This window comes from Leuciscus leuciscus, assembly GCF_965113295.1.
Source record: "Leuciscus leuciscus genome assembly, chromosome: 18".
NCBI classification, from domain to species: domain Eukaryota; kingdom Metazoa; phylum Chordata; class Actinopteri; order Cypriniformes; family Leuciscidae; genus Leuciscus; species Leuciscus leuciscus.
The window spans coordinates 6449913-6466867 of NC_138742.1; the positions used below are offsets into that span (position 1 = coordinate 6449913).

A 16955-nucleotide genomic window follows, 5' to 3' on the forward strand; every position below is an offset into this window, starting at 1 on the left:
CTAAAACATTCCAAAAATTAATTTCAAAGTGAACTATCCCTTTAAGTGTTCATTTGTAGCAGAGATGTGTATGTTCGCTTGTGTAAAAAAAAAAGATTAATCTAACTTAATTATTTTTCTAATAATTGAGCCAAAACCAAAATGTGTTAGGTTGTGCCCCGCTCTCCCCTACCTTGAATTTTCCAAACGAGATGTGTGGTTCAACATTCCTAGCAACTAGTGTTGTTTTTAGCGGCCTGTTTTAATTTTAGTTTTAGTCTAGTCTTTGTGTCAAGCTGTCATTTTAGTTTTTATTAGTTTTAGTCAGTGTTGGGAAAGTTCACTTTCTACATGAACTAGTTCAAAGTTCAGTTCACAAATTTTAAAATGAACTAGTGCAGTTCATAGTTCATACTCAAAATTTTGAACTAAGTTCACAGTTCCAAAAATGAACTAGTTCATAGTTATTTTTTTCCATGTTGCTGCGAGATATTATTTTTCAAAATGATTGCCACAGCCCATATAGAACCACAGACAATTATTTTATCAGTTAACCACTGATCTATGTCATTCTATATAGATCAGTGGTTTTTCAATGCGTCAGATTTTTCCCATCCTCACCGACCTTGTCATAAAACTCGTTTAAATGATCATACGACGCCTCCTTGCTGCTTTTTGTTTTGATTTGTAACGTAAGTGAGTCGTTCATGAACGATCCATTCATTGCGTCTGTCACGTGACAAATGAACGAAAGACTCGGAAGGTAAAGTAATTATTTATGTTCCCTGTAAACGATTTTTGACTGCATTATAATGATTTCTTAATTCAGAATATTATCAAGATTGCGTAGGTGGATGTGTTCTGTGAATTTGCCAGTTAATAGTATAACATTTAAAGCCCCTTAAAGGTATAGCGGAGGATGTTTTACTTCCTGGTGGGTAACCTATACTATTGGTCCCCCTAATTGTCAATCATTCTGGTGAATCAATCAAACTTTTCAAAAAGTGGAGAGGGCGGGTCTTATCTAAAATTTGGAAAGATCCTCCGCTATACCTTTAAATGAACGAAATGACTCGAAAAAAGATTCGTTCACTTTGATGAACGAGATCGAACAAGAGAGTCAGTGGACACTGGTGGCTGGTGTTGCCAGATTTGGTGTTTTTTCCGCTACATATTAAGGCCGGTTTACGGTGTGTTTTAGCCGGGTTTTCGCCTGGAAGGCTCTATAGAAATCTGGCACTCTATTGAGAGAGCGTGGCGTTCACAGACACCAGAATGAACGAGTTCACAGTAACGTTCATCAGGCAGTAAAACAGTAGCCTACGTTCAGTTCACATTCGCCCAAAATATGAACGCGTTCAGGCACAACACTGGTTTTAGTCACGTTCATACTCTTTTTAGTCTAGTCAAGTTTCAGTCGACTAAAAGTCTGAGCATTCTAGTCTTATTTTAGTCAGAATTATCCATGACTATTTTCGTCTAGTTTTAGTCGACGAAAACTGATAACATTTAGTCTAGTTTTAGTCATTGAAAATTGTATTTTAGTCTCTTTTTAGTAATGCAATTCTATGTAACCCAGTCAATATAGTGTACCACTATGGAAAAATAGCGAACAGAAAACTAACACTCGTCTCGTTCTTTGTGACATGCAAGATTTATTGTATTAAATCAAAAAATTTCAATTTTAAGTTTTAATTTAAAATGTTTGCGATTTTAATATAAGTACATGGTTAAATATTTTACCACTTGCTTGAGCAACTTAATATATAAATCTATTATGGCTGCAGCTATCGATTCTTTTTGTAATCGATTAATCTAGCACTTAATCGATCGATTAATCGAGTAATCGGATAAAAAAATTTTTTGTGTTTTTAAACCACCAAAACAAATAATGCATAACGAAAATGATGTGGCTGTAAAATGATCAAGCATTTGGCTTTTATTTCTCAAAAAAACAAAAAACAAAACAGAGGTATTTATTCCAACTCCAACATTTGGCTCCAAAACTAAGCATATTTATTGTAATTTTTACCCATTTAGTGTTTAAGTGCCAGTGCCAACAATATAACAATACAGTTAAGTCAACTTTATACTGTAAAACATGTATAACATGTAAAACTATGAATACAAACTTAAATAGTAAAGGCCATTTGGCCTTAGTTTTGTCTTCTTAATACAACATTACAAAAAAAGGATTGCACCTTCTGCAAATTACCCACCGGAGAACAAAAATAAATGAATATAAAATATCAAGCCAAACAGGTACACAATGTATACAATTTATTAAAAAAATAAGTGTAGCTTTGAAAAGGGGAATGTTTTATTGCAAATATGCATTTTGTTAAATTGAAAAAGAACAGCATTTAGTTTTTCACTTAGGCTATCAAATTCATAGCCAAATTCAGAATTCAGATAATTTGAAGTATATTAGCACGTTTTGTAGTATTATATTTTTTCGTTAATTGAAAATGTTCTATGCTCAATTACTTTGGTAGCCGATTATGTCTTCCCCAAAAGTACGAGTGGATTTGGAGAAGCAGGCTGGTGGGGAGTTTCATTTTTTTGTTGTTGTCTGTAATTATTTGGCAGACGTGACATAGCCTATAAACAAGGTCTCGCAAAGACTGCAATACAATATTTGTTCCTCCATCACGTCCCGGTGTAGACAGTGAATGCATGCTGAAATTATTGTTGCGTGGCTACATAAAAGTTTAAGCATATGTGATGCATTGCCGCAATTGGTCTGACTGGCGCGTGAGAGAGACGAGGGTGCATGTGTGCGTGCGCGCGCGTGTGTGTGTGTGTGTGAAGGGGTTCTTTTTTAGGCTATACTCTCTTGCAATTGAACATGAATACGTTTACTACTTAAAAACATCAAAGCTAAACATCATATCTAGTCAAAGCGCATCACGACATCACTACAAATACAGTATGGGATTAAAATCAGCGAACATCAATGTATAGGCTTAGGCACGGGCGGAAATATTGGCGCTGGGTCAAAAAAAAAAAATGCGGGGGACAGAATCGTTACCTTGTTTCAGCGACGCTGAAAGGAAGCGATCCCAAACTTTAGACATTCTCTGCCGTTTATGGACATCTTTACTCTCCGCCATTGCGCCAACTAAATTCAAAATGTATCACGCGCTATGGTGTGCTTCTTGAACACTGAACAACGGTCCGTGTGAAACAATCAGATCCCTGCGCGTATAGTGCGCGTCATAGGAATTTAACGAGGCTTCGAGGCAGAGTTTTTGCCTCGAGGAATTTTTGTAATCGAGTAAATCGAGTAACTCGATGAATCGTTTCAGCTCTAAAATCTATATAAAAGTAATGCATTGAATAATACGTTGTTTAAATTGTGTTTAAACGTGAATTACGTCTATTAAAGAGTGTATATGTGTACAAAGAGAATCGCAATGCTGACAAAACTTTTTTTTTAAATAAAAGTAGCAGATAAGTTCTGGATTTGAAATAAAAATAGTGAGTATGTGTTTGTGGTACAGCCGTGGATCAGTTACGCACTGCAAAAGCAGCATATGCTCCTGCACCGCATACACACTGCACACGGAGTATGTGTGAAACGGGCGTCAGACTTAACTTTGTTTGTTGTCGTTTACGTGTTGTCTCGTCTCGTTTTGGTCAACGAAAATGAAGAGACATTTTAGCATAGTTTTTATTTTGTAAACCACATTTAGTCTCGTTTTTATTCGTCAACAATATTGCATTATACATTTGATTATAGTTATCGTCACATGACCAGCATTTACGTTGCGTCTCGTCTCGTTTTCGTCACGTGATAAAGCTTCTTTGACGACGATATTTAGTCATAATTTTCGTTGACGAAAGCAACACTACTAGCAACTAATATATATAAGGATTAGGTTTAGGAAACACTACACAAAATAAAAAAGACTTGACTACAGCCATTGCATAAACTGTTTTTAAAGGTAATTTAAAGGTCCTACTGTGAGATCTGAAGGGTTGGAGAGCACAGGTCTAAAAAATAATGGTCATTTGGATGTTCAGCATGGCTGCCAATATTGTGCCTTCAAAATATCCTTTCAAACTCAATGAATGAGGCAGAAAGCTGAAATGTTTTTCCCTTTCTCCAGCTGAGTCTATCAAACACAGTTCTTCAGATGAGGTAAAAATGCACTTTCTATTTTTGAGGCAAGGCAAGAGCTTGTACAGGCATGAATCGGTACAAACAGAGGTTGACCACCAGGTCAAATCATCAACTTCAATCACTCCACTTATTGGCTCTTCCCTGTTGTTTCGTCTTCCCCTCTTTCTCTACCAAACTTTTAATGATTTTCTCTTGCTTTTTGCTTAGCTTACCTCTCTTAGACTTTGTGTGCCTTCGCTGACCCACATATATTTATTTTCTTACTCCACATTCTTCAGATCAGATACAACAAACTCATTAGATGGAGTACAACCAATAGAGCTCAGGCGGGTCCATGGGTAAAATATCTAGTCAGCCAGCATGCATTAATGACACAAATCAGTATGTTATATTTCAGATAGACGTCTGCTTGCTGGCACATGCAGAGATAGACCCCAAGTGGTCCTCAAACACCTGCCCGTTTGGTCTCTGACTAGATAAGTGCCCTTTTCTAAGTCATAAGTGCATTTTTTGTTTATTTAAAATTTAAATTTGGCCCATGGCATTAATTCTCAAATAAGTATGTGCCTCGTCATGGCCACCACGCAGCGTTCACTGGTGACAGCCAGGTAATAATAGTGTGTTTACCCTAAGCTTTGCATTGTTTGTCACTGCTGTCAAATTAAACAGAGCCAGCCTAACCGGCAATAACCCTGTAGGGCTAATTATACATTAATTATACATTAATTATGCTTAATGTATACATTAAGCTCAACAACAACAAAAAGCGAGTCTGGCGTAAAATTGCGTCGTGCAGAGTCGAAAATGCCATCAAAATTAATAAAAATGTCAAGATATGAATTTTCCCTGCATCAGATTTTTTTTTTTTATGTTTATATATCATGTTGTATAATTGAGGAATATCACACAAGCAAAAGTGTTGTTTTCCCCAATATCTGCACTACTGCAATGTCATTTTAATATTTTCATTTTAATACAACAGTTCAGTAAACAATAAATAAGTTATCAATTTTAACATTTTAAACACACTAATGTCAATTTTGACTGTTTTTGCTCTATTTCACAAACAAAAATGGTTCTGAAGAGAGCAAAACTCTGCATCACAGAGTGGTGTTTCGTTCATGAATGAAGCAGCTGGTTTGAACAAATCAATGAATCAATGATTCTTTGACTGACTGATTAAGACTTGCCGCCACCTACTGGCGGTTTCAGTTTCACCTACTGTATCTAAATGTATCTAAATATTTCACCTACTGTATCTAAATGTATCTAAATATCCATAATAAATAGTCATTTCTGTCAGTAATGCACAACATAACTTTTGCTCATTTACCAATTCCAGCATTATGCCAACAACAGACATATTTATGTAAATAAATAATATGAAAGTATGTAACTAACTTATTTTTGTGTTTTCTATAGTGATTATGAGAGGGTTGCCCTTTTTTTCCTCACCTGAGCACCTGCTATGTTTGCTTGCATCGCTGATAATGGGTATTATTGCTGACTTGAACCTGGGCTCATTTTCTGCTGGACCGAAGTGTTGAAGCTGAACTCTGACTGAGGCATGATGTGTTACTGTGGCAACACTGCATCAGCTTCAGCAATCTGGATGATTTAAAGCTGGTCTTATTAGGCAGAGCACACATATTTCTGTTTGTGGAAAACAGAGCAGCATTAATATTCCTTGATTTACAAACAAAAGAAAATAAAAATATTAAAAAAATATAAAAAAACATACTCCACCATTTCAGCACAAAATCCTTTGTCTTCATTCACAAACCACACGAAATCCAACTTATCCAGGTGGTACTTGCGCTGGTATAAAGTGAGGCTGTGAGTATTTAAAGGTGCACTATGGGTTAAGATAACAAAATATGTAAGAAAATTAATTTATTGAGCAAGTAAATAAAAATCATTGTTAAAAAAAAAAACTGAATTATTGAAAAATGCACTAAAACTACTGACATGTAGGATAAAAAATTTGAAAACTCACATGCGTTTCTTCTATGAAAACTTCTCAACGCATCAACGGTAGAGTGCCACCAAACATCCAAACAATTTGAAAATGTTCTTCTCTTTATCAAGATATAATTAAATGTGGTTCTGCAAGCATGCAGTAGATCATAGGAAATTAATTGTGTAATATTATGAGAGAAAAGTGTGGTGTGTACGGAAACTTCAAGGACGTTCATTCTTGTGATGATGAGTTTCTCTAGAGCAGCTCAAACTGTGTCTTTGTTGGAAAATATTTAGATCAGGATTATACTATAAAATATGTTCATATTTCATCATAATAACATAAAAACATGTTCTTAATTCACATCTATTTTTATCTATCTGCCTATCTATCAATCTATCTATCTATCTATATTTACATCTATTTATATCTATCGATCAATCTATCTATCTATATATCTAGTGTGTAGTCATTACAACATAACTTAAGATATAATGGATAAGAGAATATGAAAGACAGAAAGTGAGAGGGGAGATAAGAGAGAGACAAGGTGATTGATTGATTGTGTGTGTGTGTGTGAGAGAGAGAGAGAGAGAGAGAGAGAGAGAGAGAGAGAGAGAGAGAGAGAGAGAGAGAGAGAGAGAGAGCGAGAAAGAAAGAAAGAAAAACAAAGAAAGAAAGAGAGAGAGAGAGAGAGAGAGAGAGAGAGAGAGAGAGAGAGAGAGAGAGAGAGAGAGAGAGAGAGAGAGAGATCATAAAAAAAGCTCTCAGCATCTCACGTTCAGATGTTCGCGCGTCTTTGACTGTCGTCACATCACTGTTTATAATCTGACTGGACACTGGAGTAACTCCCAGACGACTAATGAAAATCCAGAGGATGTGATAAGAGAGTTCAGGCTTTAACAAGTGGCCGGTTGAGGGTTCGAGTCGCAGGCAGCATGAACGCGGATTGCGCGGGATATTACAACGCGGAGAACGTGTTTGTCAGCGGCTTCACGTGCCCCAAACCCGACAGCGACGCGCGCGCGATATTCTGCTGCGGGTTCAATGACGTCAAATACTGCTGCGACGATCCCAACAGCTTTTTCCCATATGAATATGGATACATGTGGTGGCTTAGGTAAGACGATATTTTGTGAAACTACTATTTGTTATGGATGCCTAATTTTAAATTATGTAGCCATATGGTTGGCTAACTTGACAATGACAAGTTTGTAGTCAACACTATCATAAAAAAGTAAACGAGAGAAATGACAAAGTTTGATGGACTACAGTTACCTGTGATATTGTGTGAAATTATGGTTATTATCGTACATTTGTCTAAAACAACTCTCTGATTCTGTCTTTACCAAAACAACAATTTAATGGGAATTTTCACTCAAAATGTAGGCTATTAATTGTCCAAAATTGAAAGTTACTCATGATGACCTTCAGAACCTTTCATTATTTTGTTGAACACATGCTTTTCCATTCTACAAAAGTGGTTATACTGTTACGCTAAAAAAGAAAAAAAGAAAAAGACAAATGAATGTATAATAATAAAGATAAAAATAAACTTTTATAATATCTCCAATAACTTGTAAATCTCATTTGTATGTTTCGCCATCATCCACAGCATGCCATGCCTGTTTCCCAAGTATCAAATGGCTATTTCAGACAAGATTTTCCAAGAAAATTGACTGAATAATGAGTGTTGTTCTGTTCATTGTAAGTGGCTATCATGGCTTCAGAAGCCATGGAATATAGTACATGATTCATATTGACATTAAAGTGATTTCTTGTGTTTTTGTTTAGATCTCGATATTCTGCTAAACATTTTGTGTTACACAAAAGGAAGATAATCATACATGTTGAAAGACAGTGTTCTTTATTTTTTGAGTGAATGTACCCTTTAAATCAAACAGTATCAAGGACAAACTAGTTTACTGTTATATCTCTCCAATATTGTTAAAGAAATAAAATGTGTTGTTTTCAGGAGTCATGATGCAGACAAAAGAGATTTTCAAAAGACAAAAATAGTTTTAAATACCAAATTTTCTAAATGAACACTGAGCAGCAAAACAGATGAAAGTTTAACTGCATGTGAAACATACTAAGACTTCATTGAATGTATCTTGAATATAAGAGTGTTTGTCATTTTTCCAAAATAATTTGTATTCTGCTTCTCAGGAAAATGTATTTTGATTTAAGGATGTTTACATAATTTTTCAACTGGAAAACAAGACAAAGATACTCATTAAGAACAGGATTTTCAGGCAATCTGTTAACATAATTGGACATTAACATTTTGGTCAATCAATGTTTAATGGGTCCATTGATTGATCAGATGGAGGGTTGAAGAAATTAAATAGTTTCCAGGAGCTTTAACCAAAAATCAAAGACAAACTCTTTCAAAAGAAATTAAATGTAGATATGTTTACAAAAGAAAAAGGAAATGGCAAGTGATATAATCACACTCTCAAGTCTTAATTAAGTCTTGATTTGAAGAACACTTTCCGCACAGTCACTTAATAAGGACCTTACAAGACTTGAAGTGAGAACAGACACTGTCATGGAAAATGCTATATTTATGGTATTAATACCTGAGCTTTGATTGACCGATTAAGCTGTAGCCTAATTAAATGACTAATTAATTAATGCAAATTGTTGCACTTTTCGATGCCATCATATGTAATTAGAATAAAACACCACCAATTCAAGATGGAAGAACGGCATCACTTATGTAGCCTACATTGTTCATAGATCCCTTATTATGTAAATTGTTGCAATAACTTAAAAGCTGCAATTTACATCAAGAATGGTGAAAATGTATGCATGTTTCTTGAATCTTCTTATTAATTTGATGATAAGTACAACCTTTGTATTAATCATCAATATTCATGACTGAAGTTTAGTTAAATGCTTACTTGGGAATTCATGCAAATCACAACACCTGGTTTAATAGGAGGCTGAACACCTTCCATCAGGTGGTGATTAGAACTATTGTAGTTTTACTGGATGCTCACGGAGGAAAGTTTATTTTTGCTCAAAGGTTGCTTTATCATAGCTCTCGAGAGTTAATGGAGTAATCACTTATGTTTCAAGTGTAAATTGAATCTCTGGTGTGTCTCTCAAAGTTCCTTGATATAAATAAAAGTAGAGAAAAATGGGACCATTCTTGACATACAGTAAGAGAATAGAACATTAAATTGAATAGCAGATAATTTGGTCTTGGTGGAATTCGATGAGAAATGTTGAAGTTCATGCTGAGATATCTGATTGCAGATCTGAGAATGGTTTTGACATTATTGAGATCTCTTCTGAAACTCAAGAGGAGACGTGCCAGATAAGTGTTTTTGCAGGAGCAAATCCATTTGTTCTTGTGATGAATTTTTTAATTAATCAACTTTAATTAATCAACTAAAATTGGTTTTCCTTGCAGGAACAACATTCATATGCTTTTAAATGTTTCCAAACTCTTTGGGGAAAACTTGTGACTTTGTGTGTGTGTATGAAACTAGACAGACAGGTGACTCTCAATCCTTGTGATAAGTAATCACAGAAACAGAGTTTGCTTGTGCCAGTGACAGAGGAAAAAGGTTGGGGCTTTTGTACCAATTGAACCAATCATATTGAAGGTGACATGTTAGTCTTATTTGTTTTCTTGATTCTATAAAAACTGTTGTATCCGTGTTTTCTGGTGGGATTCTCAATGGAATTTTTCTGAGATCCTCTGGCCTTGCTTCTTGGGAGAGATTCCATGAGAACTGCTTAGGAAGATCTCCTGGCCGTGATTAAAGCATTTAAAGGACATTTGCTTGAGTCTGTTTGTCGATTATTCCTGCGCAGGAAGTAAGCTAGTTTAGGGGAACAAGTTAGTTTGGTGACTATTATTGAACGTCGATTTGTAGACGAGACCCAGGGGACGTTAATTTGTAGACGAGACCCAGATAGACTAAACCTTGACAGTAGACGTTCGGGCCGGGGACGTCGATTTGTAGACGAGACCCAGATAGACTAAACCTTGACAGTAGACGTTCGGGCCGGGGACGTCGATTTGTAGACGAGACCCAGATAGTTAGGTTTAGGGAAAAATCTACCACACTCTCCATTTAACTTCATTGCTGTCTAGAAGAAACATCAGCGATAGTATAAAGAATGTCTCGGTTACTGATGTAACCCTCGTCTCCTGAAGGAGGGAACGAAGACGTTACGTCCCTCCTCCCACAACCCTGAACCACCTCTGAACAACTGGGATCCCGGTCTCGGCTCGCAGCAAAACCTGAAAGAGAGAGTTGCTAGCTGGCTTATATACCAGTTTGTAGGGTCGGCATGCAAATCTCACTTGGCAATATCCATTGGCTAATTTTGTTACCCCTCGAAGGGGATTGGGCTCCCAAGTGAGACCCCAATACGTCAGTATTGGCGTAACATTGATTGTGACGGACTGAATAGAAACTCTCATTTGTGATCATTGTTTCCCACAGGATCCCATAGCTTAACAGTTAGAAATGTCCATATCATCCTGGGCTTTCCCAAAAGCATTATAAACCTATGTAGAGAGGCCATTGTTACCAGTGGTTTCCACAATTCATTTATAGGCTTATAATGCATTTGGGGAACACATTCCTGGTCAATACATCTAAACAAACAGCTTGTTTTCAAAACAGATCTTATACGTTTTGTGTGAATATCACAAAACCTGTCAAGAACATGTTTATTTCAACCCCAAATTAAATTAAAACATTAAGACCCCCACCCCCCCCCTCCCCCTCCCCCTCCCCCCTCCAATTTTTCATGACTTTAATGCAAAATAGTCCCATTCTCCAATTGTCATGCATTTTCTTTTTGCAAAACATCAGCATAATTACTTCTTTTTTAAAAACATTTTTAAATTTTTTATTGTGTGGTGAACCATGGCCTGGACATCCAAAAATCCAAATGTTCCACTTTCTGTCACTCAGGGTCAATTAAAAGCATCCCTAGTGCCTACTGTAATGTACTTTGGCTGCTATTATCTTCAGGTTATTAGATCAAGCCATTTTGAATCACTCTCACAAGGAACTCAGTTATGACTGTTTTCATCACACGTCACCATGACATGACATTTTTACAGCATGACATTTCAGAGAAGTCCGTGGACAAGCAGTAATAATGGTGACTCGCACACAGGGGTTGTTCATGCTGACCCTTTGGAGCTATATAGAGTTTTAAAAGAGTGTGATAAGAATCTTGAGATCTGTTCCATAGCCTACACTCTTAAAAATAAAGTTTCCAAAAAAGAACCTTTCAGGAACAGTTCTAAAAGAACCATTTTTTACTTAGTGTGAAGAACATTTTGTGCAATGGAAAATTGCATAGATTCTTCATGGAACCATAGATGCCAATAAAGATCCTTTATTTTTATATATGCCCTTCAATAAAGTGGGCTCTATTGATTTGGTCACCTAGCAACCACCCAACAATGACAAGTTTTCCATGTTTTCCCGAATGTAAAAATCTAACGAGCGATGCACTGCTAGTTTAACCTTTTACTGGTTAAGTAGTCTAAATGACCCACTGTGGCTCTTTAAGTGCAGTTTCTCCACAGGTGATGCTCTGCTGCTTTTAGTGTCTCTGCGACCTCTTCCACGCTAAACAATTAATGCGAAACAATCCATTAACATGAACTGATTTATGTAAGAACTCATTTGCTCTTTTCAAAGCTGGTTATAATTTGTTCTCAGGCATGCAGATGTGCGTCGGCACGCTTTAATAATCTAAAACAAGTCATTATCCTTTCATCATGGTCTTGTGGGGGAGAAGGATATTTGAAAGGAGTTGTTTGAAAGTGGAAAAACATCTAACCAAGTAATGGAATAATTGAAAGTGATATTTTTTTATTTTTTTGGTGGAAAAACATTTGTGGTTTTGCTAGATATCTCTGCTCTCCCGCATTGTTGGCCTACATCATAACTTAAAACCTATTTCTGACTAGTGACTAATAATATTGCATCTCTCTCATGATTTCATGTTACCTCACTCATTCCTTTGTGCATTTGATAATCCTCTTTTATATTGATGACATCAAACATGGCACAGTGCATCCATGTGCTATTGTGCACTGAGTATTTGATGTCATCATGGTCTACTTGTAAACAATTGAATCTCTCTCTCTCTCTTTCTCTGTCCTTCAGTTTGGGAGCTCTGGTTGGTTTGTCTATAGCTGCTGTGGTGCTGCTAGCTTTCATCATCACTCTCTGTGTGCTTTGCTACCTGTTCATCGCCACTAAACCCCGAGGGTTGGACAACGGATTGCCTCTAAGAGCACCAGGTATGAATACAGCTTCAACAATTTCTACTTATGGGAAAACATCTTGAGAGGAAAGTTCTTGAGATCCAAGAGATGAGCTCAGGACTTTAATCTCATTCATAGTGTATTTTTACACAAACTTGTTTTGAGTTTGAGTTTATGTGGTTGATGTGAAAAAGAAATTATAATTACGACTGGTAAGCCTCCTATTAACTTAGATTGGTTCTGTCATACTACAGAAGTCAGCATTTGAAGTGGATCCAAACCTTTCATCAAAGTTATACATGAATTTTGAACAATACCCGTTCTTGTCTTAGGACAACTTTGATTAACTTTTTTGATCCACTTCAAATGTTGACTATTGTATTATTTGTTTGTTCGGTGTATAAATAGAAAATATTTATACACATTGATTGTGAATGAATCGATTACATTCAGGTGCATAAATGAATCAGCACAGTCATGAAAAAATACTCTCAGGCCGACAAACTATCTTTTACACATCCATTTGATGGCATCTGTCACATTTACTTTAAGTAAATACAGTGAGTAAATGGATGAATATGTAAAGGGGTAATGTGCATTATCCTTCTTTTTGTACATCTACTTGGGAGATAAATAAACAAACTATTAAAGTCCCCCTGTGGTGAAAATCAAGCTTTTAAAGTTGTTTGTATGTCTATGTGGTGTTAGACATGCTTTAAGGCAAACCATGTGTAAATTCATAAGTCGACACCATTGCTGAGTATTTTCTCCTTAAAGGGTAACTCTCGCCAAAATGCAACCTAGGGTCTTTTTGTGAATCTACCCGAGGCAAACTTTAGTTTAAAAGCATAGTTAGGATGGAAATGCCACTTTTAAGATTGACCGTATTTTTGTTTTCGGTCAAATTGCATTGTGAATGGGAGTGAATGGGGCACTTCTATGATAGCATCAAAAATCGCTATTTTTAAAACACCAAGAAGGCTCGACACAACATTTTACTTTGCTGGAAGTATCACCAGGGGCTCTACACATGAACTCCAGCATTGAGAACATTGTTTCTGAACACAGAGTTTACTAAAATGACAGATTTTGAACAACTCACTGTAACTGCTGTTGTTTCCGTCCGCCGGCATTTTGACAGTCAAAAATAGTCGATCTCCGAATGTGAATGAACTGACTATGAATTTGAGTATTGCTTCTTATATGAGGATCCTTTTTCAAATACAAGGTCAATATTGGTTTTCACTAACGACAAAACAACAAATTATCCGTGAATTTATATGGAACTAAGCTTTAGGAGCTTTCCATCTTTACTCTCCTCCCCTGTGACGTTGCATTCGGAGATCGACTATTTTTGACTGTCAAAATGCCGACGGACACATTTACAGTGAGTTGTTCAAAACGACCTTGTAACCAATCAGATCAACGTGTGATCGTCAACGAGTGGATCTGTGAGCTGGTGTGAGTGAGTGGAGGCGGGGCTCATTAGTAGAGTTACATTCAAGCTATTTTAAGACATGAAGAATTTCTTTTCAAGGAAAATAAGTTTAAATATGTAATTTTGGTGACCAAAGATGAATTTTAAGGGACTATACAGGAGGACTTTAAGGAGGAAATTATGTGGAGTGATTCCTGGGAGAACAGTCATAATACAAAACTATATGACCCCAGAACGACCAATCAAAATCAGTAATTCTAGAGATCTGTTTAATAAGTTCAACTTTTGCCAGATGTTTGCATTTATAGAGCATTTTGTGGCAGAAACTGACAGTTCTGCTGTAGCAGTTTGGAAACTTGTTTCTGTCACAGAATTAAAAAATAATAATAATTGCGTTTATATCTCGAAATTCTGACTTTTTTCTCAGAATTGTGGGATGTAAACTCGCAGTTGTGAGTTATAAAATCATAAATGCAACCATGCGTCTGTGTTTAGCTTGAAAGGCCGTCTCCGACGACGGTATTCTATCAAAATGAAGACATCTAAAGGCACAAAAAGACAATTTCTCACCCGCTTTTCTCCATTTGTAACCCTTTTGCCTCCATAATGCAGTGAGGTAACCGTGACGTCTACTCCCAAATGGTCTATTGATTGTAATCTCTAAACAATTTTTAGCCAGTTTTTAGGCTCTTTCGCATCTGCTTTGATTGCATGATCTGAACCCCCCCCCAGCTATTTCCACATCACATTTTTGCGTCATCAGTTTTAGTAACACCTTGAGTTCTAGCAGTAGCTAGGTAACAACTCAAGAGAAGTTGCCAAAAATGGAAAGCGAGGTCCCTTTCTTCCTCTTGTTTGGTTGCACTTCCATAAGTATAAAACGCACTGAACTGCACTTGCGTGCTTCTGACTTGGATGCGCTGCGAAAGGAAACGAGTTAATCATTGAACACAGTTTCTATAGAGACAAGGGGTGATGATTATGCATCTCTCATCATCGATAGTGATTCATTTATGCAAAATTAGGATTGATTGTTTTAAGTCTTTTTTGCAAAGGCCACCATTTTCAAATGTTAGACTCAAATGTGGTTCTTTTGTTGATCTTTTTTTAATGTTTTTACAAGGCTTGAGCAGCATAAGAAACATATTGAAGCTTATCTGGCGACGCTTTCACCAATAACAGTTCAAAAGCTTGTTTTGTGTGAGAAAAGGTTTCATACATCTCACACCTGTCGGCTCAGGAAAGAAACGAATCAAAGAAAAGCTATAGATTTTCAAGGCTCGAGAGCTCATGTAGGATGTGCTGCATCTTGAACTCTCTGTCAGTGTCAGGTGAATAGATGACTTGCTGTAAGTCCTAAGAGCTGCAGAACCAAGTGATACTCATGCAATTACATTAAATGTTGATTTAGCTAGTATTTGCATAATGAAGTAGCTTTCTCAAGTATAACGTTGAAGTGGTTGAAAAGAACTGCTGGAGGGGGTTTTCAGACAAGACATTAACATCCCTTTTCTCTGACTTATAGACAGCATGAGACTTGCAGTTTATTTGCAATGCATTTCTGCCTTGGTTGCATCAGCAGAAAATGATGTGGATTTTTGCTATAAGAAATCTAGTGCCTCGCACACATGAAACTCAAACTTCACAAATATAGATACATTCAGTAGTCCAGCCTAATAAAATTGACAATATTTATTCAAATATTATTAAAAAAGTGTTTTTATAAGCATATTGTGTAGTTGTTCTTGGAGTCGATTGTTTTATTTGTGATGACGCAATGAAACATGCCAAATTGTGCAGGCATTTTGGCCAGTCTGCCAGACAAAGAAATTATGAACAGAAATGCAAAAACAAGAGGAAACCAATTAAAAATGAAAAAAAATTATAATTAAAATAAAACACAACGTGCACACACACACGCACACACAAAAATGTATTAAAAATTTTGGATATACTGTCTTTCTGCCAGGACTTTTACGTGCTTTTCCCAAATCACTGAAGTGACCTTGACATCCAGGTTAGCGTTAGCATTAGCCATCAGAAAGGTGTTATTTAAATAAACTCCTGATGTACTTACAAACTTTCCAGTGCCTCGTTTTATGAGTACAGAAACTACTACTGTAGAAGTTTGGTACCTTCTGGGCATTATTAGTGGGGCAATTTACGAGATACATCATTGGATCCATTAGCGCCAGCACTAAGGGCGTTTTTCCACTGGGTTCGTTTGCTGCGGTCCGAACCCGAGTGCGCTCGTTCCCGGCGCCCCCCGCAGCGTTGGTCTGGTTTCACACTCAATTAGTTGTATCGAACCCAGGTGCGTTTGCAGTGATCTTACGTCATCGCAAACGCACACGGAAAATGCATGGATAATACAACTCGACTGAGCATAGCTGTAATTTGTCAGTTTTTTTGGTGCTATTATGCACAACATAGTGAGAGACATCACCTCTTCAGTGTCCCACAACGTTCCCCTGCCACTCATGGTTGTCGTGTGTGAGGAAACAATGATATCGACAGTGATACGCATGCGCGGGATACTATACTTCCTGAACAAGCGCGCACCCGAGTCCGTGTTGCTTGCACATTAACGCGAACCGCGCCACGGTTCGGGAGCAACCGAGCTCAGACCACCTCCTCCAGGTAGTCTCGGGTTCGGTACTCTAGTGCGCACCCGGGTCCGATGACAGCGTTCACATTAGCGATTTTTCATGCGAACCGTGCCCCGGTCCGCACTAAACTGCCAGTGTGAAAGCGCCCTTAGACAACCGGCTGATATCTCTAAATAAGCTCTAACTTTAATAATGTTCAACCAAGGGAAAAAAGGCTTGGGGTGTTTGGCTCGAGGTCATGGTGCAAATGACCCTAGGTTGATTTTACTCCGAGTCCGAACCATCCCTTTAAGAACATCCAGTTTGAGTTAATGAAATTCCATCCAGTTTCAATCCAACAAGACTCGAGGACCTACGGCTGTGAAGTATCATTTTACGGTAATACTTCATCATAACTTTTATTAAGAACTGTGCACGTAATGCAGGTCTAAACAATATCCACTAGAAGGCTTAATGAGCAGGAGGGTTGAGATCTTCAGAGAAGAGAGGTTTAATGAGACAATCTGAACACATTCAGCTCTATGTGTTGAGTGGTAATGTTCTCTAAAGACCTGAAGGGTTATAATTACTCCTGTTAACTCATTATG

The 16955-nt window shown here is 37.0% G+C and overlaps 1 protein-coding gene across 1 annotated transcript in view; it reads left to right on the forward strand.

Annotated features, from left to right (window-relative positions):
* The first annotated feature begins 6858 nt into the window (after positions 1–6858).
* Positions 6859–16955, forward strand: part of LOC309480991 (protein shisa-like-2A) — a 13317-nt gene continuing 3220 nt past the window's right edge. The window contains exons 1-2 of the mRNA XM_082145773.1: positions 6859–7185; positions 12221–12357. Coding sequence (XP_082001899.1) covers positions 7004–7185; positions 12221–12357 — 319 coding nt within the window. The 5' untranslated portion in view covers positions 6859–7003. The remainder of the gene's footprint in view (positions 7186–12220; positions 12358–16955) is intronic.